The sequence below is a fragment of the Gambusia affinis genome, linkage group LG22 (genome assembly GCF_019740435.1).
Source record: "Gambusia affinis linkage group LG22, SWU_Gaff_1.0, whole genome shotgun sequence".
In the NCBI taxonomy this organism is placed as follows: domain Eukaryota; kingdom Metazoa; phylum Chordata; class Actinopteri; order Cyprinodontiformes; family Poeciliidae; genus Gambusia; species Gambusia affinis.
Window position 1 is genome coordinate 755,556 of NC_057889.1, and position 26,882 is coordinate 782,437.

The 26,882-nt window shown below is 44.8% G+C and overlaps 1 protein-coding gene across 4 annotated transcripts in view; it reads left to right on the forward strand.

The window, feature by feature from the left end:
* Positions 1 to 26,882, forward strand: part of hivep2a (HIVEP zinc finger 2a) — a 72,579-nt gene that overhangs the window by 37,992 nt on the left and 7,705 nt on the right. For 2 of the 4 annotated variants that reach the window (XM_044107038.1, XM_044107039.1), the window contains 10 exons: positions 13,117 to 13,180; positions 14,092 to 15,370; positions 15,513 to 17,389; positions 17,894 to 18,151; positions 18,461 to 18,629; positions 19,411 to 19,498; positions 19,589 to 21,164; positions 21,237 to 21,394; positions 24,410 to 24,585; positions 25,450 to 25,551. In XM_044107038.1, the coding sequence (XP_043962973.1) occupies positions 14,386 to 15,370; positions 15,513 to 17,389; positions 17,894 to 18,151; positions 18,461 to 18,629; positions 19,411 to 19,498; positions 19,589 to 21,164; positions 21,237 to 21,394; positions 24,410 to 24,585; positions 25,450 to 25,551 (5,389 nt within the window). In that variant the 5' untranslated portion in view covers positions 13,117 to 13,180; positions 14,092 to 14,385. The remainder of the gene's footprint in view (positions 1 to 13,116; positions 13,181 to 14,091; positions 15,371 to 15,512; positions 17,390 to 17,893; positions 18,152 to 18,460; positions 18,630 to 19,410; positions 19,499 to 19,588; positions 21,165 to 21,236; positions 21,395 to 24,409; positions 24,586 to 25,449; positions 25,552 to 26,882) is intronic. The other 2 variants (XM_044107040.1, XM_044107041.1) reach the window with 1 other exon arrangement.

Below are 26,882 nucleotides of genomic sequence, written 5' to 3' on the forward strand. Positions count from 1 at the left end.
TAAATGACGACTTGAGTCTCAGAAGTAAAATATTTTTCTGCCGCATTGAAAAGTTTATAAACGCGTCAAAATATTAATCAAATCTGAAAACCTTTAAACAAATCAGAGACCGGCTGCAGATATGGATGTATATCCTCTAAATCAGATTTCAAACCTCAAAAAGTTTTTAAAACAAACGTTTTTAAGTTTATCTTCTCAAAAATAAACTAAAGTAAAAATGTAAATAATTGTAGGTGGAAGATTTTAAAAAGTTCAGCAGATAGTTTCTGACTATTTGGAGTTTGTTGTTTCCTTGTTTGGGCTGAATGTTTGGAACACTGACTGCTACAGGAGATCTTTGCTGCCGTCCCCATCAACAACCCTGAAGAATTTCAATTAAAAAGTTACAATATTCTGTTTCTGTCTGGGATCAATAAAGTCATTTTCAATTTGAATCGCGGCCGCAGAATGCTTCAGGGGGCCACAAAGGGCCCCCGGGCCCCCCTTTGGTCACTCCTGCCCTGAATGATGTTTTATCTTTTGGTTGTGGAGGAGTCCAGCTCTGCGGATCAGAGCTGGACGTGCTTCCCGGATTTTCACTGGTAGTTTCCCGGTTTTCTGCTGCGTGACGTCAGGAATGTTTTCCGTTTCCTGGAAGCAGAAATTCTCCAACTGTTTCCCGCCATCGGTTTCTTCGTCCTCATCAGATTCCCTCGCAGCTGCTGCAGCCATGCGTCCGCCGGTACTGTATCGACTGTAAACACCTGGTTTCCATGGAAACAGGGTGTCATGACCTGTGATGTCTGAGTGGCGTGTTGAGGCCTGCGCTCAGAAATGCAGACGGAGAATCTGTTCAGGAGAAACCAGGAGCAGGTAGCATGCTGCAGCAGGTAGCATGCTGCAGCAGGTAGCATGCTGCAGCAGGTAGCATGCTGCAGCAGGTAGCATGCTGCAGCAGGTAGCATGCTGCAGCAGGTAGCATGCTGCAGCAGGTAGCATGCTGCAGCAGGTAGCAGGCTGCACGCTGCGTCTCCTGCTGCCTCTGAGCCGATGCTGCTCTGGTTTTTGGGTGAGTTTGTGGTTTTCTTTGTGCTGCTGCCATCTGTGCTGCTGGAGGATCGCTTCGTGTTGCGATGTTCGTCATGGCAGCGCTGCAGACGCGCAGACCCACACCTCCCACCTGCCGGCTGCGCTGCGGATGTAACGGCGCGGGGGCGGGCGCCGAGTGTGTGTGTGTGTGTGTGTGAGTAACGGGTGTTTGGGACAGTAGTCATTCAGCCGGCCGCCCCCATTGTGTCAGGAATAAACTGCAGCTCACACACACACCCAAACACACGCTGCTGCTCCGCTGCAGCAGAGGAAGAGGAGAGTTTCTCCTTCGTTCTTCATCCATTTTCTTTAAACTCGCTGATAAACTGTTTAACTTCCTTTAAATTTAACTCATTTCTCCTATTTTTCTGTTTCCACTGTAATTTTACAGAAATCTAAATAAATCTTCAGACCTGTTTCACTCCTGACATTCAGATTTCATTCATATTTTTAGTTCATAAGACAGAAGTTGATCTGTTTCTCTTCCCTGGTTTCAGTTTAAATGAATAAATCAGTTATTGACGAACATTGATTGATTTTTAATCTGCTGTTCAGATCAGAGGTTCTGGTTCTGATCCAACTGAAGCTCATTGCTACACATGTTGATGTTTGTGATGGTAGGTAGAGTCTGGTGGTCGTCATGTTCTCTTGTTTTCCCATGTTGGGAGAAGATTCAGAATAAACAGGATCTTTAAAATCTGTTAAGTTATTTGTTTTTCTCTGGAGTTCATCGTTTGTTTTAGACCAAACGTTCTGCGTTTTTATGAATTCTTTGTTTTTCAGATTTTTTTTCCTACATATTTTGCGTGTTTCTCTGGCTCCGGGCCGCCCCTCCTGGTCTCTGTCAGGACGCAGCGCGGCGTTGGAGGGATGAGTGGAGGATGCGTCGGCGCCGCTCCGCTGTCACTCAGAGCCTCTTGCCGACGGTTCTAAAACCGTCGGACTCGGAACCAGAGGCTCTTCCTGTGCTCTGGGGTCGGAAGCGTCGGTTCATTTAAAGATCCTTTTCTTCCATCTATGTTCTCGGCTTTTGCTTCTTTCTTCTCTTCAGCTGCTCTTCCTGAGTTTCTTCTCTCGTCTTCAGGGACGTTTTTCAGCGTTGCACCATTTTGTCCAGAACCATAATAGAAAGTTTTGATGATCAGCCTCCAGCCTTCAGGGGAAACTCTGAACATCAAACTGAATCTTTTTAACGAAATGTTCAGGTAAATCACAGCCAGAGTCTCTGTTTCCTCACACAATTCAAACTAACACTTTTAATTCATCTAACATTTATATTTGATCATTTTTATTCATTTATTTACTTTTTTAACCTTTGTTTTTTTATTCATTTGTTTTAAAAAGTGCCTTCAAAATAAAAGCACCATTTCTGTACTCATGTTTCATTGTAAGAGTTCAGGTCAGACAAACAGCTGGTGGGTCTGGTTGCTGCATAGTGTCCGGTCCGGTCCGGTCCAGAACAGAACAGAATATTCCGTCCTGTTTGTTTCCGTTTATTCGGAGTATTTTAATAAACGTTGAGCGTTTTGTGCTGATGCTGTTTCTACGGCTTAGTTAAAGTTTGGATGAAGGTTCTCCAGTCTTCTGGTGGGAAACCTCGAGTCTAGACGAGGCTTTCTCAGAGTCCCCACATCCGAGTTGTTTTCCTTCCACAAAACTTTCCAGCCCTGGTGGTTGGCTAGCTGACCATATTTGGTGTTTTGCGGCAGGATGTGATGCGACCAGGTGAAACGGCGTTTGAGGATTTTACTGGCTAAAAAACAAACTCAGCTTCCTGCTGCATTCTGCAAGCTGTTGTGGAAAATGTAATGAAGCTCCTGGAATACACACACACACACCGTTCACACACACACACCGTTCACACACACACCGTTCACACACACACCGTTCACACACACACATACGTGCTCATGCACGGGGGGCGATCTCAGTAATGGTTTCAAGGCCCAGCAGCTCTGTGGAAAATATGACCAGCTTCTGATTTCCACTGGAAATTTACACCAACAGGACGCCGATTCCCTCCTTCATCCCTCCTTCCTCACTTCTCCTTTTCCATCCCTCTTTCTGCCGTTTTCCCTCTAACAAACGGAAACGTGAGTCTGTGGTGGAAAAGAAAAGTGTGTTGCTGCAGTGGATCCTCTGTAGGAGAACATGGAACCGCTTAGCTAACGCTGTCACATCATGTTTCCATGCTAACCACAGGCTGGTGTGTGTGTGTGTGTGTGTGTGTGTGTGTCATCAGAGGTGGTTGTTAGGAGCCCTTCAGGGTCTCCTCTCGTGATGCGTTTAAAGCCACTCTGATCCGTTACGTATCGGCTCCCAGTCTCCAAACTGAAACATTCAGCAGAAAACATTCTTTTATCTTAAAGAAAACCTGAAAACATTTTGACGTAAAGTTCAGGAAAACTATATTAGTTTAGAAAAAGTTCACACTGTCATAATCCCCAAGTGATTAGCATCTCAGAGGCACCTGACCTTTGACCCCGAATCCTGTGGATTCAGAAAGAAAAACAGGAAGTTAAAACATTTCTTCTGTTATAATGGAAAATCTTTGGCAGAAAAAAACTAATTTAAGCTCAGAAAACTTGATAAATTCAGAGTTTCACATCATTAAAGGCTGCTGCTTATCCCCTACTCCAACATCCCCAACCAGAGGAGCAGCAAGAACTGAGACGGACCAGCAGCTGGGGTGTGTTGAGCTAGCATGGTAGCATGAAACTAGCATGATACAGCAAGTCTTCAGTCAGAGGCCTTTTCTGTTTTGCTGGAATACGGACTGCTACTGGTGGTTTTCCACCCATGACGACTCTGTGAAGCTGCTTAGATAATAATTAGCCCCAGTCTAACCCACCCAAAAGTTTTTAAAAGGAGAGAAACTGAAAGCTGTAATCCTCAAAAACATGCAGAAATAAATGATTAATATATATGAATATGTTACAGATTTCTACTTTTTGAATAAAATTAATGAAGAAAATATTTTCACAACTATTATAAAAAGCCAATCAGTTTGAAAATACAGTAAAGCTTCAAGAAATTTGGCTAAAATGACTTTCTGGGTCCAAACAGAACGACAGGAGCGATTATGGACAGAAAACGTTTTTTCCCATTTAAAATCCTGATTTATTGACCTACGGAAAGCCATCCTCCCATTTTATTTACCAGAATCTGCTGTGAGTTAAACTTTCAGTTGGCAAATATGAGTAAAAAAAAAGGAAAGCTGCTCCGTTGAAAGCCACAGGTTAGCATTTAAATGTAAAAGCGGATGCGTGTGAAGCAACAGATCACAGATTTACACTCGTCTTCCGTCACAAGAGCTAAATTTGGAGGATTTCCGTCAGAAACTCTAACCTCGGTAGCCCAAAAACTTCCTGCTCCCACACGCCCACTTCCTGTTTCTGCAACCTGCCGGCGCTGCTGCCGCCTCCCACACACTCGCTCTATTCAAAGCACACACACACACACACACACACACACACACACACACTCTGCCATCCTGAGGACTTTACGTTCATGTCAGTTGCAGCATTCCTCCTCCTTTAGCTACAGCTAAAGCTACGTTAGCACAGCAGGTCTTGATGCCAAATTCCAATTTTCTTTTGCTAAAATCTGAGTGTTTGTCTTTGTTGTTGTTCATGTCAGTAATTAAATGTGACTTCTGAGCGAACAGTTTATGGAAGTAAAAATGGCCACCGTAAACATGGCCGCCACGGCGCTCTGTTTGCAGCCGTAAAGATGGCCGCCGCAGCTCTGTCACAATAACAAATATAAATTGTTGTAGAAATGATTGTGATACACGATAATATTGTTATTTTGGACCATTTTCCAGTAACATAACAGTTAATAAGACAACACATTTTGAAAGATCAGTAAATTTTACATGCTGATGAATATTTAACTCTGGAACTGACAGACATTTTAAATAAACAAAACAGCAAGTAAAATGAATTATGTTTGTAAACAACACTGACATGGCCGTTAAGACTGCAGATAATTTGAAAATTTAATTCCACTTATGGAAATGGAACAAATCGGACTTTTATTTCAGTGAAAAAAATCGTAATTGTCACATGCAACGGTTAAAATGATTTAGCTACACAAAGTTTGTCAATAAATATTTCAGAGCAAACAATCACATGTGGAGTTCCCCAAGGCTGTGTTATCGGACCACTTTTATGCGTTATCTACAGCTCCCCCTAGCACAGATTCTAGAGTATTACACCTTATCTTCCATGCTAACAACTTTCTGCTCCTCCATCACACGGCCGCAGGATCACCATCACAATTTCCTCCTACCTGACCATGGAGGTGGAAGTTGCTGTTTTTCCTGATTTCACAGAAAAATTGAGAAGAAAAAAAACAGAAACTGGATGGAAGAAAACCAAACATCGGTTCATGTCACATGTGGAAGTGGCACAAACCAGATGTTTTATTTATGAAAAGATCAGACTGACGTGAAAAAGTCAAACTTGGGTTTCACCGCTAAATGTAGCTAGCAGCTAGCATAGCTGCAAAAGTGTCCTAACTTCCACAAGGACCTCAGATTGTGGGTGAAAGTGGAAAATATGAGCCCATTATGGAATATAAACAAACACACACATCCATGAGCACAATTTATATTGGAGTTGCTGTAAAACTGTGTGTGTCTGTGTGTGTGTGCGCGTGCGTGTGTGTGTGTGTGTGTATGTCTGTGTGTGTGTGTGTGTGGGGGTGTGTGCGTGTGTTTGTGTGTTTGTGTGTGTGTGTGTGTGCGTGTGTTTGTGTGTGTGTTTGTGTGCGTTGTCTCATGTCCGTCCTGATGTCTGACTGACGGATGTGAGGAAGAAACATGCAAAGGAAGCTCAGCGTTCCGATCTGCAGTCCTTCCAGGAATCCTCTGCCGGTGTTTCCCTCCAGCTGGTTCTGGGGAGGATCCCGGGTCAGTCGGAGCTCTGATCCGATGGGATGTAAGAGTGGTCTCAGCAGCACCCCCCGCTGACGGAGGGAGGACGTTCTGATGAAGCAGGGAGGGAAAACCTTTTGGGAGTTCCTCTGGTTCCTCCGGTTCCTCCTGCAGCTCCAGCAGGAAGTGGCGCCGGGACTTCCTGTCGCCTCTTGGTGGGAATCCTCGTGTTGGATCGTTTCCTGGACTTCTGATACGGTTCTGATTCCACAGATCCGATTTTTCTGATTTTACTCGTCTCTGCAGCATCAAACCCGTTTAGCTGTAGGAAATCTGCTGATTTGTTCTGCACAGATCTTCATTCCTAGATCTGATTCTGCCAATCTAGTTTCATGCATCGTTTTTTTAAACTAACTAATATAATAAAGTCTACTGACATGTTTTATTTTTTCTGATTCATTTGTAGACTTTAAGTGCAACTAAAAGCTCTGAGTTGATTTACGGTTCTTTTAATCCTTTAGATTTAATTTGGCTTTTAGCAGAAAATTGTCCAAAGTGTAAAAAGCTCCGTTTACGACCGACTGAGCGATTCCGAAGCAGGCAGCAGGATGGGTAGCCGCTCGGCGTTGGGGCTGGAAGCTGTCCGACCGCCTACACGGATCACCCAGAGGTGACGGCGCGCCGCTCCGCGCTTCCCCCGCGGCGCTCTGGGAAACGTAGGAAGAGCGGCAGGAATAGAAGCGGAGGAGAAGTGGGAGGAATTATTCCTGCAGATTCCAGCCAAACAGGAAGCGACGTTTCCCCCGAAGCTCCCAGTTTGAGACGTTTCTGCACTGGTTTGGCTTCCTGCTGGCCTCCAGCAGTCTTGCTCCAGGGCACGCCGGCAGACAGGAGGACGGTTCTGGATCCAATTAGCTCTCAGATGTGATCCCAGCAGAATTCACACACGGCTTTTTCTAAAAAAGAAAGCAGGTATTGTGATCTAACTGCTGACCAAGTTTATTTTTATTTCTGAAAGTCTCTGCGGGGGGGAATTGGCCCAGCGCTTTATTTGGCCTGGCACCGAGAAGGCCGTTAAATGCTTTAGGTTTAATACACAGGAACCTGCAGACGGCCGGATCTCACACACACACACACCATGCTTTCTACTTTACTTCATTAATCAGACTCCTGGCCTTCAGGGTTTGATTTGTTTCATAATTTTTCCCTTCAGCTTCGGAGAATTTCTTGTAATCGTTTAAAACTGAACGTTTTTTTTCTAACCTTGTTTTTGGACTTTGGCTGATCTTCAGTCAAAATTCAAAACGTTTGTTCTGACCCAGACTTCCAAAGCTCACTCTGCTTTTTATGGATGGATGGAAAATATGATGAAACGGGAAAAAAATGTCTGTTATGCAATGTGAGTTGAACTCCTTGCAGATTTCTCAAGGTCTCCATGTTTTATGTGCTGCTGAGATTGAAACGCTCCTGAGTCACCAGCACAGAAAGCTGTGTGTCATCTGCTCAACTGCTGACATTCATGCAGCGTGTCCTGATGACGTCGCCACCGGGCAGCTGGTTCTGATCAAAAACAGCAGAACCCAAACGCTGCGCCGTGGGGAACGCCGTCCAGCTGTAGCAAGGCAGGTAGAAATTAAATTTAATGTAACTTTTCAACACAAAGAAACATTTTAACACTTTAAATGGATGAATTAACATCCTGTTGTAAATGTATTTGTGTCACTGATTTGAACTTGCCTTTGATGCTAATTAGCAACGCTAGGCGTTTATTGAATAAAATTTTCAGTCTGATAATTATTACAAAACTTATGAAGGAACCATTACTTTTTCATCGTTACAGTATTTCAAATACAGCAAAATGAGTGCAATATGAGATCCGTTTTACAAGCTGAACTTTTGTTTTTGAGCAGTCGTTGGTTTTTACTCAGTTTCATTCCTCGGCTGCCGAGTGTTGCTAAAAAGCCACAAACTCAAAACTAGAAATAACTTTTATAATTTTGGTCACATTAATATGATATGTAGAAGACATTAGACATCTCAGTCTCATCTTGGACCGGACCAATCCCAGTCTGGACCGGACCGGATCAAACCGGACCGATCCGAACTGATCTGGATCTCTGGCTCTTTTCAGAGCGAATCCTGGTCTTATCTTGATGAGACCGGTTTGAGAGCCGGTCTCATCAAACCGGACCGGCCTCGTTTCGGAGCAAAGCGCTGGACAGAGAGCGGCTGAATGACGTCAGCAGGTGGCGCTCTTCCCGATGCACTCACTGCTCCTCCGTCTGCAGCCAGGCTTATTGTTCCAATAACTTCTGTGTCCCTCCAGGTAAAACAAAGATTTTATTGGACGTGTGTGTCAGTGATTGGCTCTGAAACACACACTCACACCGTGCCAGCTGCCCTGGCTTGGCCCGCCTCGCTCCGGCGGTACAAAGCAGTTAATCACTGAATGGAAACCATCAGTAACATGTTTAAATAATTTACTGAGCGTCTGACCACCCAAAGAACGCCCCGCTCAGAAACACGAGAACGGCCTTTGTGTCTGTGCGTGTGTGTGTGTGTGCGTGTGTGTGTGTCTGTGTGTGTGTGTGTGGGCGTGTGCGTGTGTGTGTGTGTGTGTGTGTGTGAGGAGCACCTGACACCAGCTGGCAGGACGTTTCTCCTCAGCAGCTGCTCCTCATTCCTGAACCGCTCCAGGTGTTTCGCCTGAATCGTCCCACACTCCGTCGTTCCTTCTGGTTTCTCTGCTGCTTTCCTGGTTTGGATTCTTCCACTTTTCACTCTTTGTTTCGGTTTCTTTTCTCACCTGACCTCCATTTATTTACTGAATTTTATCTGTTATCAGTTTGACGGAGCGTTGAGGCCAAGCTACCAATAGTCGTTTATAAAAAAGCGTTACAGCAATAATCGTAAGACAATGAAATCAATATAATGACAACGTAATGTCGTATTACAAGAGTAAAGGTGAAATATAATGAGAACAAAATTCAGATATTGCGAGTATAAAGTAGAAATAATATGAGAATATTGTCATTTTATGAGAACTACACAAAAAATAATTACAAAGCATTTTGTCATTTATTCTGAGGATGTTATGACTTTCTAATGATAAGTCATTCGTCCATCAGTCGTTGGGTCTGAGTCCAGGATATTTAATCCTGGACATTTTTTATCTCAGTCCAGGATATTTAAATCCATCTCGGCGTTCCTCAGGGCTCGGTCTCAGGTCTACGGTGATGTCGTCAGGAAACATGGAATAAATGTGCTCCGTTATGCAGACGACACACAGATTGCACACAAAAGATGTTCCCACTTTGCTTGGTGCAACAGGAAATCCAGGTGTTCTGGTCCAGACACACTCGGCAGCTCAGACCGGTTGCTAACGCTAACCGAGCGGCTAGCCGCAGTTCAGGGGTCGTTCTCTGTTAGCGAGTCGAGGACGGAGGGGATCTGCTGTGTGCCGACCGTCATTCAGCCGTGTGGAAGTGAGGAGGGAGCGTCGGCGCTCCTGGAGCCCTCAGGACCGCGCTGCCTCCCACACACTCCTCTGCACACACAGCGCCTTTGTTCTGGCCGTGCCCACGCAGCGCTCATGCCTCCAGGCTGAGGGCATTTACGAGGGTACTTGTACAGACCTGCAAGCGCCTCCGTTCTGCTGAATCTCATGTTGCCGCTTTGCCTCGACTGATTGATCGGAGTTCCTGCAGGATGGAGCTTAACTCAACTATTCTTTATTCATACAGCAGAGATCCGTGTTCAGTTATGATAGAAACAGAAATTATTATTAGAATTATTCACCTTATGTGTCGCTTACAGTGTTGAATTTATTGGAATCTAAAAATAATCACATGTTGTTATTTTCAAACTTCTGTAAGTATTTACTAAATCAGAACAATAAAGTGCTAATAGCAAAGCTAACCTTTTAGCCATGTTGGGTTTCAACATGGTTGAATTTAGCGTTAGCTTCTGCTAACAACCATGTTGGTATAGCGTTTTAGCATTAGCTTCTGTGGAATTCTGTATTGGTTTAGCAGTTTAACGTTAGCAGAACTAATGACCTAATGTTTGTGCTTTAGCATTAGCACAGCTAACGTTTATGATCTGACTGGTATTACAATGTATTTGTTGACTGTTGATGCTAATTTTTGTAAACTTGAAGGGAAACCTCTGAGCTGTTCTCTCTGAAAAGTTTCATATTTTGTTACATTTTGTGGAGTTTCTGCATCATAAACTTCCTGTAGTTTCTGAAAACTGTAGATAAGATGCAAACTGAAGAGAAATGTTGGGTTTTTATGTGAACCCAGATTGGGTCAGGTGTGTCTGTTTGGGAACTTCTTGATTGGATCAGATACCTGAAGACACCAGAGTTCAAAGGTCAAATTGATTCTCCTGCAGATGGACAGAAAACAGAGTGGAATAAATCTGTTTCTGTTTCCCTCCGTTAAATAACGGCCTATTTAAAACTGCTGTGAGTATTTTTACCTGAGAGTGAGAGTTCTGCATGGACCTGCCTACAACTGGAGCATCTCCTGCTGCCCTCTGCCAGCCTACACACACACACACACACACACACACACACACACACACCGCCCACGCCTGGCCACAAACAGGCATGCAAACACGCAGCCGGCGGCCGGGTCTCTTCCTACGCCAGGAACCGGGCCAGGCCCAATGTAAGAACGCTTTATGTAAGCCGTTCACTGACTGCAGTCTCCCACTCGCTCTGCAGCCGGGCCATTCACAAGTTTCATTATGAAACCAAAAACAATGAAACATGATTCAGTTCCTCCAAGAATCTTCTATAGAACCAGAGAGAGCTCATGTTGGAGCGACCCGGTTGGCTGGAAGCAGAAACCCTCCAATCGGCCTCTGAATCAACATTTATGGATCAGATCAGCAGGTTGCATAATTCAACATTTACCAGAGTTGGTATGGAGTCACAATAAATCAATTAATCACACAATAAATTAAAACACACTCAATCATTTTCATTTGCATGATTTATTGTTTTTCTCTTTCTGGATGATAAAAGTTTTCATTCTGCTGCTTTGTGCTTTTGTTTCCAGACGTCATCGTTCATGTTGTTTGTTGTTTTCTTTAGTTATTTTGAATATTTTAAATCCTCCAGTTCCATCAGAACATATCGATATTTTAAAACGTATTATTCCATTATAATCATTATACTGCTGGAAAAAGGTCTCAAAACAACGATAGTTTCATTTATGGCGATAACTTCTGGGTTGGTTTATTGTCCAGATAAATTAGTTTTCATGATTCGATCTCAAATCGACTTTTAGTTTAAAGCCATTATTTCTGATTTCTGCTGCAGTGTGACAGATTCTCCTGATCTACTGAATCATTAAAGTTGTTTTGGTTTTTTGAAGGAGCCTCCAATGTGAGCGTCAACAGTTCTTGTAATTATTTAGGGAAAAATTGATGTAATTCCTTTTTGTCGGCTGATGTTGCAGAAATCCGGCCGTGGATTTGATGAACGTCTTCGCGTCTCGTTCCTGAAGTTCTCCGTCTGCATCTGGTGAACTTTGAACCCGGTGAAGATCAAGTTCAAGTTGTTTTCTCGGGAATCAGTAAAAACTAATTCACTAAAATGAAGACGCAGCTCCGGTACCGGTCCTCTGCCAGCTCCGGTACCGGTCCTCTGCCAGCTCCGGTACCGGTCCTCTGCCAGCTCCGGTACCGGTCCTCTGCCAGCTCCGGCTGCTTGGTGACGTCAGGATTCAAAATGGAGGCCGACAGAGAGCAGGCTCGTTTTATTTTTCTCTTTTAGGATATTTTATATTAATTCTGAACCAGTAATGCTGATTCTTTAGTGAACCGAACTGATTGATCCTCTCTGGATCTTTGAGAACAGATTCAGCGCTGGAATCTGTTCCTCAGAAGACAGATTTGGTCTAGTCCAATCCTGGCTGCGATCCATCAAACAGTTTCTTGATGTTTTTGGAAACTTGCATCAGTTTTCCTTCATCTGAAGGTTTCATGCTGATGAGACGTTCAGGCGTGTTGGAAATCTGAAAGGTTCTGGATCAGACATTACTAATCGATAACAACGTCGAACTATTAATGAGTTTATAAACAAACAGTTCATCTCGTCTATCGTCAGTAACATCGCCTCCTCAGCCTGAATGGACCTCTGGTTCTGGTTCTGGTTCTGGTTCTGGACCTTCAACATTTCGCCAACAGTTTGTTTTGTAGGTTCAACATTCCTTCACTGTTAACACCATGGAAAACATAAAAACATGATCCAAGCCTGAGACAGTATGTGTGTGTGTGTGTGTGTGTGTGTGTGTGTGTGTGTGTGTGTGTGTGTGTGTGTGTGTGTGTGCGCGCAGTACATATGAAAAGTGCAAGGTTGCCCAAATTTAACGTTCCTGCTGCTAAGAATAAAGTATGTTTTCTCAGGTGCTATTTATAGATCCCACTTTGGGCCCCAAGACACACACACACACACACACACACACGTCACCAAGTCCTCCTTACGAGCAGTATGTATGTGTGTGTGTGTGTGTGTGTGTGTGTGTTGCAATAAGAGTGTGAGGGAGGCTGTTCAAACCCTCCGATGAGGAAATGCAAAGCAAAACTGCAGCTTCAGCAGGGATGTTTACTCTCTGCAGTTTGTTCTTATGCTGTCAGGTGTTGGTGTGGTTAAGAAACGTTAAACAGCGGAAACACAAACACACACTCACACACACTGTCGGCTGCAGCAAAGCCTGCAGGCTGCGTCTCTACATGTGCGCCTGTGTTTGTCTGCTGTGTTTGCGTTCGGCTCTGAGGAAGGAAAAGGTGCCAGCGCTGATGGCTGATCTTCGGCTCGGCCTTTCGGACGCCTACACGCATTATGACACTTGAACGTCACTTCCACAACACTATTTATAAGCTTTTGTCTCTTTTTAGGAACAGCGTGGGTTTGCTTTTCACCGGTGACTCACCGAGTGAAAGGAGGAGGGAAGGTGGGGGGAAAAGGAAAAGGCAAAAACAACAGATGGATTCCAGCGTTAGGAACCAACAGAGCAGTCAGGAACGGTTATTTCTGTACCTCAGGCATCCAGTTCACACTCAGTGTCCAAAACGATGCCACAGTAATAAACCTGCTGCTGTTTGGTTATTGAGTTCTGATGATCGATTGAAACTAATGAGATTTTTTCTGTCTGCAGGTTTTCACTGAGAAAATTGAAAACCTTTTGAAGACACAGAGAAGTTCAGCAGCAAGAAAATCTGGTATTTATTCCAAATATTTACACTGTAAACATGATTTATTACAACTCCGTGTCTTCTGTTAACTAGATTAATTACAGAAAAATCAATAAAAAACATACAAGGCACATCTGAAAAAAATAAAAACGTAAAACTGCACCAATCACTGAACAAATGTGCAGAATTTTATTTATTTCTATGAAAAAGTATTTGCACCCCTACAGTTTCTGTTGGCCTTTTTCCAGTTTTTATGCTAATGTGCTAATAGCTCATTTTAGCTTAGCGCGTTACTGTTTTTGTTAACTCTGAAAACGTTTCACACTTATAAAAGAAAAACAGAATCAAAAGGAAAAATGTCACAAATAGCAAAAACAGCAGCGAGTATTAGCTACTCCAGACCACCAGGGGGAGTCTGGAGTAGCTAATATTACCTATGTAAATATGATGCTGTTATATAATAAATATCAATATGACACACTTTCTCTTTCTTGCTCCTGCTTCCTTCCATTCTTCCTGAGTCTCTGGTCCTGTATGATTTGCTGGTCGACTCCCCCTAGTGGTCTGGAGGACTTCCATTTTGTGAAGCGAGTTGTCTGCAGTTGCAGCACTTTTTCACTTGCAGCTCTTTCCTGTTGCATTTGGATTTTAGTGTTTGTGAGTTTTGGCGTTTGTATCATTCATGTGTTTGTAGCGCATTGTGCATTTTGATGCTGTTGGTCTCTATAAAACTTTGATGAATAATATTAAGACCAAATTTTATGTCTGGCCAAATAAGAAGAAGAAAGATTTTTGGTGAATGTTGTTAAAAATATTGTTTATGCATTGTTTTTTCCATTTTCAAACAGTTTTTTCCCTTTGCTGTGTTTGACTTAGCAGCTTGTCATAACTTCAAAAATGTCTGTTCTTATTTGCTGTTTTTCTTTTGTCATCTGCAGATTGCTGAAGGATTCTGCTGTGATTGGGAATGAAGAGCAATGCACAACAAAGTTGTTGAGAATACAGCATGTGAAAAGGCAGTGGGCATCTCTCCCTTTAATTACCCCCAGACTCTCCAATCAACCTTGTTCAGAGATGGATTCTCTGTTTCCGTTTGTTTAGACGTGTTAGCAACCCTCTAAGGTTCAGTTAACATGCTCAGCTGCACTGGGACCTTTTAAACCCTTCAGTACCTTTCCTCTGAACTGCCCCTCCTTTCCTCTCTCACTAAACTGAAGAGGAGATTCAAAGAAATGGAGGCCCATGAAGCAGCTGCCCATGGGCAAAAATGCTTGACCAAGGAAATCGTGAAGGAGAAAGCACATCTGGAGAGAAAGTGGGCATCTGAGCCTACTGCAAACACAAAACAGAGCACTTTTTCTGATCCAGAAGTGAAACATCGAGAGAGTTTGCCTTGTGGGGCAACGGGAGGATCAGCCCCCCATCAAAAGTATGGGATACCAGGCAATTCTGCAAAGCTGCTATCTGGATCTTCTGCAGTTGGAGCTATAGGGGGTCCACCATCCCAAGACCCCCAAGGACCTTTTGCACAAGGCTTTCAAAGGGGTTACTTCCATTTGGCCCAGCCGTACCCTCAGCATCCCCAATCTGAACGCTTCGTCTCTGGAGCTAAACCACAGCCCGGCTTGGAGCCGCACGCCTGGCCGTTTGTTGGTCAGTTGCCCTCAGATGACTTATACCCTGTAGGACATCCAGGCCATACTCACCCACACGGGGCAGGGAGGTTTCCCAGGCAAAAATCTCCTAGTTTACCAAGCTCGTTTGGACAGTACTCCCACTCCGGCTCTGAGCCTGGGGAGGAGGGCTACGGCAAAAAAGAGCAAAAGCCAAAAAAGCCTGGGAAGTACCTCTGTCCCTACTGTAATCGAGCATGCGCCAAGCCCAGTGTACTGAAGAAGCACATCCGCTCGCATACCGGAGAGCGGCCATATCCATGCATACCATGCGGCTTTTCCTTTAAAACCAAAAGCAACCTTTACAAGCACCGCAAGTCCCATGCTCACGCCATTAAAGCTGGACTGGTGCCGTTTTCATCCGAGCCATCGGTGGTCCCCAGTGGAGACGCGGATCAGGCATCCCCAGCTGGTGAGGCAGAGGTGCCCTCAGACGGAGAGCAGAGTACGGACACAGATGAGGAGAGTGTTGAGACCTCCACCATGTTGATGGATAAAGACAGTCCCATCCCACAAATCTCCTTTGAAGCAGACAAGAATGGAGGTAAATTCTCTGCAACAAACACAACTCTCAAATTAAAAGGAATCAAACAAATTTGGTTCAAAAACCTTTCAGTTTTCTACATTTATTATGAAAATCTAATTATAATCTTGTGTTTTTGCTGTGTCCTTATTTGTTGTTGTAGGTAGTGCAGAACCAGCATATGCAGACTCGGCTGAGGAGCTCCCCATCGGATCAATGAAAGTGCCTATCCTCATTTTCCCCAAGCCTGGGGGAGTCCCACCTACTGGGATGGAGTGTCCCCCATTTCATGACATTAAAGGCTCTCATCGCATGTTGGGTTCACAGGCAGGTGGGAGAGCACGTTCGCTAGATGACTCCCCCAATGCCAAACAGCGCTTGGCCCTGAGGTTGATTGACAAGGAAGGGCAGAACTCAGATCCTGGCATGACCCAGTCCCTTAACCTCCTCAGTCCTCATAGCAAAGGCAGCACAGACTCAGGCTACTTTTCACCCTTTGACAGCGCCGAGCTGCAAATAGGCACTCCCAATACTAATGTCAAGACATATGAAGAGATTATGTTTGGTCGGACTTGGTACAACCGACCCAACTCCAGGTCGAGACAGTCAATCACGGTAAATTTAGTTGGGGCAGACCCCAATACCCTGGCAACCTTAAAGCAGGCAGGGACTCTTTCAGACATGGGGAAGATTGTGGAGGATCCTGTTTCCTTTACAAGAAACATTCCAATGTGTGGAGAAGCCAAGCAGTATCCAACTGGCCCCTGCCAAAGCAGTACAGGACTTTTGGAGCCACCATCAGATTCTGGGACTCTTATAAGGAGTAACTCCATGCCAACTCCATCTCCTCCTAACCTCAGTGCCCCTCCGGGGATTCGAGGCAGTGTCTCTTTTGATAACATGGTGGCACCAGACGATGTGTTCTACCCACCAGGTCACCCCAGACTAAGACGACAGGGTGCATTTGAACAGTCAGGCAATGACACCCACATTGGAGAGGCCGAGGGTTACGGACACATGGCCAAAAATTTTGTCTCATCTCTTGGTATGAAGATCAGTGAGCGTAGCCCGGGAGTCCCGGAGAACATTGCTTATAGCCCGTATGGTACGAAGGTCAGCATGTCAGAAATAGCTACGAGGAAAAGGCGGAAAGAGAAGAGTGTTGGGGATGATGAGGACAGTCCTGGGCACTGTGACAGTAGCTGCAGTGGCTCAGTTGAGATGATGGGGGACTATGAGTTTAAACAAGGTAGTTTTGATGGGTCAAGAGCCACACCGATAGGCAAAGGCTCTCTTCATAGTGCCCACAGCCAGTCTGACAGCTTTGATACATGTCCCAGCATGTGCTCTGAGGATATTGCACTAGTTCCTGACTTGGAATGCAGGAAGGCAACTCGCGGTTCAGTTATCCAACATACTGGCATAGTGTCGCGTCCAAATTCCTTTGAGAAGTCAGAGTCATTTGACCAAACAGGTTACCAGTCAGCAGATAAGGTCCCATCCAGTCAGTACTCAGAGCAGTCTGACAATGACATCTTTGAAGATGCTTTGAGTCCTGAATCTGCTCTTCTAAAGTCTGACAGCATGGATCAGCAAGCTTCCTGTGAGTTAGCTCCTCTTTCAGCTTCTTCAGCTGCAGCCTCACCTGGCCAACCATATCCCAACTCACAGAGACTGGTACGACAACCTAACATCCAAGTCCCTGAGATCAGGGTGACGGAGGAGCCAGACAAGCCAGAGAAGGACACCGAAGCTCCCGCCTCCAAGGAGCCTGAGAGGCAGCAGCAGCATGTTGAGGAGTTCCAGCTGCCACAGAGGAGCGACACGCTGTCTCAGATGCCAACAGAGAAGCTGCCTCCCAAGAAGAAGAGGCTGCGTCTTGCGGACATGGAGCACTCGTCTGGGGAATCAAGCTTCGAGTCGACCTGCACCAGCCTTTCCCGAAGTCCCAGTCAAGAGAGTAACTTGTCCCACTCGTCCTCTCTCTCCATGTCCTTCGACAGAGATGAGGGTCCCAAGTCTGTTTCACCAACTAAACAGGTACCTACTTTGACTAGGGCTATATTTTCTGGCATATGCATGAAAACCAAGTTTATTTGTGGTGCATCCTTCATACAGTCGGCACTGACTTAATGCTAAAAGTTAGGTTTGAGTCAGAAAACAACTCTTAGGTTTCATTGTGCCATCCATTCATTACGATGCACACACTCAGTAGGGGACTGTGGTCAACTGGTGACACAGATATGATGTTGTGGTTCATCAGCATAGATATGCAAGAGATATTTTAGCACTGTGTAATCTCAGCTGTGGGGAGAATAAAGATGTTGTGTAAAAGCTGGTGGAGAATGGAGCCTTGTGTAACACCGCATGTATTTGTTTTGCTAATAGACATCAGGGAGTCCTAGTTAATCAGATAAGGTCTGAACCAGTGTACCACTGGTTCCGGATCGGATCCTGGATCTCTGTCTTGATTCCAAGTGTCGCCAAACAAAATCCAGAATATCCCTAAGGAGAGGTTCTTGATCTTCTCTCTGTGTGTTGTAGGATGATTCTATGACCTCTGGTGGAGCAAAGCAGTCAGAGTTTCTCACCGTCCCGGGTAGTGGCTATTCCAGCCACCATCAGCAGAGGGAGATGAGGAGATCTTCATCTGAGCAGGCGCCGTGCACGTTGCCCACAGAGTTACCGGAAATGCGCAGCAAATCTTTTGATTATGGAAACTTGCCTTCCTCAAGGCAAGGCGAGATGTACACCAGCGTATCGGCAATGAAGGAACGGAGACGCGGATATCTGGTTCGACAGGTAGAGTCAAACTAGCTCCTGAACATCAAACCTTTACTGTTTCACCGGTAACATTTGGGTCACGGGGGTCAAACTGTGTGACTCCTGCAACTGTCTGACGTGTCCCAGGCCCAATACAGCTGAATTAAATGACTAATGACTTACCTCATCATGCACTCACGTTCTATAAACTTCTGTTAGTTAATTCAGGTGCATTGATGGACTTAAGAGTTGCAGGGCCGGTGGCCTCAATGATTTATCTGAGTATCTAAATATAATCTGTGTTAATTGTGAGCTGGTTTGCTTAAAGCCTTTTTGCACGTTTGACAGGCTTCGCTGAGTGTTTATCCAGAAACAGTCCTCCAGGAAGCAGTCGCACCTGAAATTTCAATCAAGCAGGAGAATCTGGAGCATGGCATATGGACCAGCCCAACAGGTTCTCCACACAGCAGCATCGATCTGCCCAGCAGAACCAAGAGGCCTGCCAGCAGTACCGGAGGTGAGCCTTGTATCGCTCCCACATTACACACTCAATTAAACCTCAAACAAAACTCTGCCTAAAGTTTTGTTCTTGAATAAAAGTGCAGCAGCGTACATTTTGCTGGGCTTGTTGTGTCTCTTGGACCAATAGAAGCTCAGAAATTTGCCTTAAACCATTTTTACGTTAAAATTTAGAAGCAGATCCAATATGGCCACATGAAGAGTCTTCAACTGTTAACACTCCTTTCCACATAACAAACTTCAAGGTTTTATAAGGATGTTATGTGAGTCAGTACAAAGTAGTGACTAATGATGAAATAGAAGAATATGAAAAGTGTTGTATGCAGAAGTATCTAACTCCTATATTCTGCTACCCCTAAATAAATTCCAGTGCAACCAAGAGATTTCAAAGGTAAACTAATTAGTAGTCCAGCTTTATGTAATTTAAGAACCATTCTCACCCTGTTTGAGCCGACTCCAGTCCGTTTGTCTAGAGAATCCAGTTCCGTTGGTGAGATGTGAATGCTAATTGACCTCTGACCTCTGGTCCTCCAAACCTCAGTCTGGGTTCAGTTGAAGTGAACTCTGGTTCAGTTTGAATGTGAACGCCGAGCGGACTGGAGACCGCTCCAACAGCAGGAAGAAACTGATGAAAGAAGAACCGGCAAAATGTTTAGACGTTGCTGGCAGGTAGAGACAGACTGTAGAAGACCTGCAGCCAGACGAGGTTCTGATTCAGGAAAGTGAACTCCTCGCCATTCTTTTCCTTTACTTAAAACTTGGTTACGTTGTGATGACAGGGTTAGGATCCCACCAGCAGTACCACCAGCACAGCCTCCAGCAGAGCATCAGTGAGGACAGCCTGCAAGATGAACCCGTCTATGGAAGGTGAGAATGCCTACAGAATGGATTTTCCAGAATGATTTACTTCATGCTAGTGGCACCTTGATGGATGAGTGTCCATGTTCTGCCATGCAGGTCGCAGCAGCATCGCCTCCAGGCCCAGAGCTCCTCATCCGAAGGAGAACATCCAGGCCTGGAGGCGATGAGTAAGGATTTACTCCACCAGTACCAGAACGCCGCTCCGCTGATCTCCATCTCCCAGCCGGGTTTGTTCTGGAGCCAGGAGTCCGAACAGAGGCAACAGCAGACCCTCCAGGCCCAACAGCAACTCCTGAAGCTGCACATCCGATCCCAGGGCAGCCTGGCCGGACATCCGCAGACATATGACGGAAAACCGGACGGCTCACAAACTTACTCCTCCTCCATCTCCGGCCGGACTCAGCAGCAGCAGAGCCTGGGCCCGCTCTCCTCCAAACACTCCCTGCCTGGTTCCACCGCCGCCCTGCTGCTGCCTCAGGTCCAGCCCGTGTTTGCCACTCAGAACCCTGGATCCCAGGCCTCACTGCCCGGCTTATTGGTTCCTGTCAGGATCCAAACCAACGTGCCATCATTTGGTAACGCTATGTACACCAGCGTTAGCCAGCTGATAGCTTCTTACGGTTGCAGAGTGCAGGCGTTGGACTTGGACGGCGGCGGGACCCCCAATATGTCTCCTCCGCTTGTCAACATTGGAAAGCCAGCAGGCGGAGTCGGGGGAGGGATGAGCGGAGCCGGATTCAACCTGTCCCTCCTCCTGGGGCAGGTTGACGTTGCCGGGTTGCGGTTTCCACCGCCGGAGCAACAGGTGAACACGGGCATCCCGCTGTCGCTAACATCAGGAACCATATCCACTACCGACGCCTCGGTGTCCAACATGGTGGCCAGCAAACGCATGCTTTCACCGACCAGCTCCCTGGAGCGCTTCTTTGAGACGAAGCAGCAGAAACGGGTGAAGGAGGAACGGATGTACGGCCAGATAGTCAAAGAGATGGGAGCCGTGGAGCTGAGCGGAGCCGAGCGCACTTCCAAGAAACAAGGAAGAGGTTTGAAGACTGAGGAGTCCATCGACGATTCTGAGCGGATGTCTTCTTCTCCTCCAATCAGCGACTTCCCCGTCGCAGCCAAGATCGCCATTCCTGTCCGATCTCCAGCTCCTCACCTGTCCGATGTGCCGCTTGTAGAGAGCTTCACTCCGCCTCTCCAGATCATCACGGATCGCTCCTCGGCTCCAGGTGGGCGGGACTCCCCGGAGGAGCTGGACGTGGACGAAGCGCCGCCGCGGTGCGGCTCCAGCCCGGAGCCCATGCTCTCCTCTAACGACGCCGAAGATGCCAACAAGCAACCCACAACGCCAAAGCTCTTTGGAGAGGCTGGAGCCCAACAGCTGTTCCAGTTCCCCAGCCTGCGCACCATGAGCCGCGTTAGCTGGTGCTTCCGGAGCTACACCAAACCCAACAGCACCCCGGCCGCCGCCCACAGCTCCGTCTACAGCTCGTGGTGCGTCAGCTCGTACAACCCCAACCCACTGCACCTCAGCACCAAGGCCGCGCTGGCTCTGCTCCGGTCCAAGCAGAGGACCAACACCGACCTGATGTACACCGTAGCCGCCATGGCGCCGCCCAGCTCTGGGAAGCTGGTGTCGTCCGTGGCCTGGAAGCTGAGGTTTGATCAGGTAGGTCCTGCGGTCTTCCTCTCGTTGCCATGGAGACGAGCCAGCAGAAACCTGCAGCTCTTTTCTCTGCAGCTGAAGCCGGAGCTGATGCCGGTGGACGTCAGCCATTTTGGGAGGAAGATGAAGGGCGTGGCGTCGTGGGACCGCTCAAAGGAAGAGCAGGTGGAGAAGGAAGTCTCCGTCAAGCAGCCGGCTGCCGAACCGACCCGCATCAAGATCTTTGAGGGCGGGTAGGTCCAGATTGTCCTTAGTTTAAACCTGGTTTCAACAAGAAGGGATGTTGACCTTTCAAAATAAAGGTCAAAAGTTCTGATTACTAATGCAACTAAACCAGGACTGAAAATGGAGTATGTTGTCTTTTCAAAGTAAAATGTAGAAAATATCAACATAAAATAAAAGCATTTCACAGTTTAGATCACAAACTAATCTAAATAAATCTCTCCTATTCTCTTCAAAATAAAAGTCTCAAGTTTAAATGGAATAGGTTATTGCCAACCCACTTTGCCCTCATCAACCTACAGATTTGTTCAGCTGAAGAACAAATAAAGTCGTTTATTATTTTATTTGTTTAATATTTAAAATGTGGATTTTGACACAAAAAGGTCCATCTGTTAGATCTGCAGCTGGATAGAAACAAACAATGGTAGCCACCGCTAACTGACAGGCTAACTGTGCTAACGCTAAAGCACTAACATAAACATAAACATTAGTTTGCATTTGTTCAACTAACACCCTGGTTGGTCATGTAAATGTTGAATTCTTCAATAACTTCATTTATTTGTTTCTTACCATTTTTTAATGTAGATCCTTTAGAAAATAAAGAAAACAAAAGGAAACTGCAGCATAAGCAGTTTTCACCCACTTCAAAATAAGAGCATGACTTTAAATATCTAAATGCTTGAAGTTTTGGTTAAGAATTTGTCAAACAGCTAGTAAATTAGCACTTCGTTTAGCTAAACGCTACCAAAGGTAGCAAAGCGCTAAGCTAAAATATTAGCACATTAGCATGTTAGCATAAAGGTGAAAATACCTGAGAAGATAGCGGACTTAAACTGCAGCAGTCTGCTGATTTTCAGCTGAAAGGCCAACAGAAGTGAACCAATAACCTCCGTCTGAACCGCGATCCGATCAGTTTCATCGTGATTAGAGAGAAAGATCTGCTGAGGTGTAAAAACAGACGACTTCTCTTCTCCGTCTGACTCTGAGCTCCGTTTGTGGCCAGAATCTGAGCCTGTTAAGCTCATCACAGCGTCAGTCAGACCGAACGTCAGCGCTCATAACTCTGCTGCAGTTTATGGTGACATGAAGTGGGATCTCTCCATCGCTGCAGGTTTTAACATCAACAGCTGCAGCAGTTCTCAGCTTTTATAAGAAAAAAAACAATAATTTCAGCCTGTTGGTTTCAGAAAATAAAGATGGAAGCTGATAAAAAAATAAATAAGCTTAAATCTAGGAGATTTTTACAAACATTTTAGATTTTTTTTCATGTTCTAACAATATATTTAGTCACAAAAAACTTTGTGGAATTTGTTTATTTATTTCACTCATTATTTTCCTTAATTTATTACATTTAATAAAGATAAAAATATGCATATAAATGAAGTGTATTTACTGTTATTAATAAATAATCAGTAACTATTTGACTACATAAGTAAATGAAATAAAAACAACAAATAAAATAAAAGTTAGTTAATTTAATGATGTAGTTATATTTATTTGTTTCGTTATTTTTAACAAAGATAATAAAAACACATTTTATTTCAGGTTGAAATGTGAAAAGAGAAACATGCAGGATGTTTATGTCTCAACGTTTAATAATTAAACAGTTTTTTTCTTTTTAAACACATAAACCCAGAATGTTTCTGTATTCATTACATGATGACTAAAGTTGCATAATTCTGGTGTTTTTCCTCCTAAAGTGGGTTTTCAGGGCAGATCAAGGCTTTAGTTTGGAGTTGTGGCAGGAAACGCTCGGTGAAGTTTTACAGTGTTGATCCTGACGTTGAAACGTCCCACAGGAACCTGAACGTTTCAGCTGCTTTCAAAGTGAAGCAGCTTCATGATCTTCCAGGCTGCTGCGCATAAAACAGGATGAAATAATCCTCATAATTCATTTTCATAACCGGCCACAGCTGTGAAAACGTCTCCGCTCAGACCGCCGTCCTGAGGTATTTCCCTGCAGACGGAGCGCTTGATGTTCGATAGCTCTGACCCCGCCGCGACCTCCGGCTGCTGCAGACGGGACAGGAAGCGACGCCATGAGGCGGCCATTTTCACAGCTCTCTAAAAATCACCCTGAGTGACGCTGTGGGGGAAACGCTCAATCTGAGATTATCTGAACATAAAGACAATATTCACTGCATGTTGAAACAAAGTTGCACAAATCTGCATCTTTTAGTCCAAATGACTAAAAGTTAGAGCATAAACTCCTGGTTTTACTTTTCTGACTGAAACTTGTAGTGACATCATTGCACAGATGGACAATAAACGTAAATAAACTTCCAGAATCTGTTCAGAATATGTTAAATTCATTTTGAGCTCCATTCGTGGAACTGCTGCACCGGGTGGGCGGAGCTTCTGCACCAATGACTGACCATCATGTGACTGATGGAGAAAAAAATTGTTTATTAGTAATAATCAGTGGTGGGCACACTTATGCTAACACGCTAACAGTTAGTGCTCCCATGTTCTTGCTAACTTTGAAAACATTTAGCGCACTTAGCTTCCCTGAAATTAGTTTTTAGCAATACTAAGTGCAGATCATTCAGAGAAGTGTGTAACAACAGATTTGATCCTGTAGGGGGCGATATGACATATTGTAGAGCATTTTGCTTTGTTTAGGACCAACATGGTTGCATTAGCATGTTAGCATTAGCTTCCATGAACAATGGTGTACAGTATTAGCGTTAGCCAAAGTGACGTTTGTGATTAGTGCAGTAAATTCTTTAGCCAGTTAAAACTAAACTGCAGCAGCGATGATTAACATCAATAAACTCACTGTAACCGGAGTGAGAAGGCAGTGGTTTCCATGGCAACCAGCAGAGGTAGGCAACGGTAACTAAAAGTTAGCTTCACTAACTCTGAAACAATAATCGTAAATAATAGTTCTGCTAATCTGTAAAAAAACAACAACAACAACAACAACAAACACACAGGAAATGGAGCTGCTGTTTAAACTGTCTTCAGCCCTTCACAATAAAAGCATGAATGTAAATGTGTGGCTCACCTGTTCCTGCGTCCTGCAGGTATAAATCCAACGAGGACTACGTGTACGTGCGCGGCCGCGGCCGGGGGAAGTACATCTGTGAGGAATGCGGCATCCGCTGCAAGAAGCCCAGCATGCTGAAGAAACACATCCGGACTCACACCGACGTCCGGCCCTACGTCTGCAAGTTCTGCAACTTCGCCTTCAAGACCAAAGGTTGGTCCAGCCGCACATCCAACATGAATCCAACCATTTCTAGGCCTGTCACCAGAGGCTCAAATTTTGCTGAGCGATTAATCGTCTCAAAAATTATTGCCATAAACGATAAAATTGTTTGAAGACCATTTTAAACTGATGTAATGACATCATAATCCCAGCGATTTCCTTTCAAAATAAAGTGCATCTATTTTTGGCAAAAAAACTTTCAATATTTGAATAAAAAATCCACATGAATAAAAACTAAACTCCATAAAACCAAAGTGGAAATAAAAACTGCAGATTATGAAGTCTGTATTATCGTTCATGATCATTAGATTTGGATAATCTACCGTAGTTCTCTCCTCCAGAGAGTCGATCCTTTTTCCATCCAGGGTCGTCAGCAGGAAGAAACCATCAAACCCATAAATCCAAATGTGGTCGCTAATTTTCATTTATCATAGTAATAATGAATTGATTTGTTGTTTATCGCGACAGGCCTATTTCTGTTTTGTCTTTAGAAATGGTTTCAGGTAAATGTTGTGATTTGACTCTAAACTGTTTCTGGTTTCCTGATGGGTTGGTGGAAAACGTCGCCGGGTGTTTTTCCTTTTGCTCGCCGTTCTGTCGTCTTCATGGTGTGACTTCAGTTCAGATGAAAAGTCTGGCTGATGGATTTTCAAACCGCTCAGCGAACCGGACCGAGTTCAGACCGAGCTGCGTCATTTTCTTATCAGATTACGAAATGTGCCTTTCCTAAATTATAACTGCGGTCTCTTTCCATTGCAGCCCAGGTTCTCTGCTTTTCCAGCCAGTCTAGCTCTGGTTTCCAGTAAAACCAGTTGACACAGTCGGTAATTTGGGATTACTGTCTGTGTTTTTCAGGAAATCTGACGAAGCACATGAAGTCCAAGGCTCATATGAAGAAGTGTTTGGAGTTGGGAGTCTCCATGTCGTCGGTGGAAGACGGCGAGGCCGAAGACGGAGGTAGAAAATGTTCCAATGAACAAAGAAACTTTCCTAGACGACGGCAAGCAAAGGAAAGAGGAGCGAGTTAATCGGATTCCTCATTAAATATTAAGAAATAATACATTTTCATCAGCCGTCCCTCCCGGCGCTGACAGTCTCTGAACAGATGAGCGGCGTTCGCTGCTCCGTTAATCTTCCCGTGACTTGATAATGAAAGTGGAAATTAGTCTGATTATTTTTACATCCTGTTCAGGTTTTACAGTAACAGCAGAAATATTCATACCTCAAACTTTTCCTCATTTCGTCCCATTAGAAAAAGAAATGTTTTTTAAATATGTGGCAGAAAAACCCAAACAGGAAAGACATGAAAGCTGAGTTATTATAAAAACATTTTATAAATGTGTCTTTACTCTTAGAGAAGATTAATACATTATCTAGCAGTGATTAAACGGGGCTCTGGGCTCCGAGTCGATCAAGGGAAGATAAGATCTGAATTGGAGTTAGCGCGCTAGCATTAGCTTATGCTAAAAAACATATCGGAACAGTGCTTTAGCGTTAGCTTCTGCTGAATGCCATGCTGGCATAGCGTGTTAGCATTAGCTTCTGATAAATACTGAGTTAGTGTTGCACATGTTTTGTATTAAGATGATACGATACACTGAAATGCAGCAGTACTTTAGGGCGATTACTGCCACCTACTGGACTGGAGTGTTACAGTTAGGTTGGAAATGTGGGAACTGAACTTTCTGCAACTCCATGATCGCAGAAATTCACAGAAAATCAGAAGATCCCCACATTTTTTCACACTAATGCATAATTTTAGAAATTGGATTTAAGTGACTGCTGCCCCCCGCCTGTAGGTGGCAGTGTCTCTTTCTTTACTAACTTCCTGCCTTAGCCTGATCAACATGGTGAGTCACGTTTCCCTCTGTTCTCCATGAGAGTGGGGCAAATTACTGCTAATGTTTCCAACGTGGAGCCACAGAATGACAGATTTTGAATGAAAAGAGCCTTAAAAAGCCAGACAGTTTCTCTGGCTGTGAGCAGGTGTTCGAGCAGCGCTGTTCAGGTCGCTGCTGCGCAGCGAGCCGTTTCTGCCGTATTTAATCAGCGTGGGACTGGTAGCTTATTGTAATTTCCCACCATGCAGACCACCAAATGAAATTTTATATCAGGTGACCCCTGCTGTGTGTTTTGGCTCGGCGTTTAATTGGGACGCATTCCCACACATGCACAGTGGGTTTTTGGGACGGGGCGAGCCGCAGACGTCCACTGGGTGAGTCACTGGATTTGTGCGATTCAGAGCTCTGCGCCGTTCAGAAAGCTAACTCAGGGGTCACTGTTTTCCA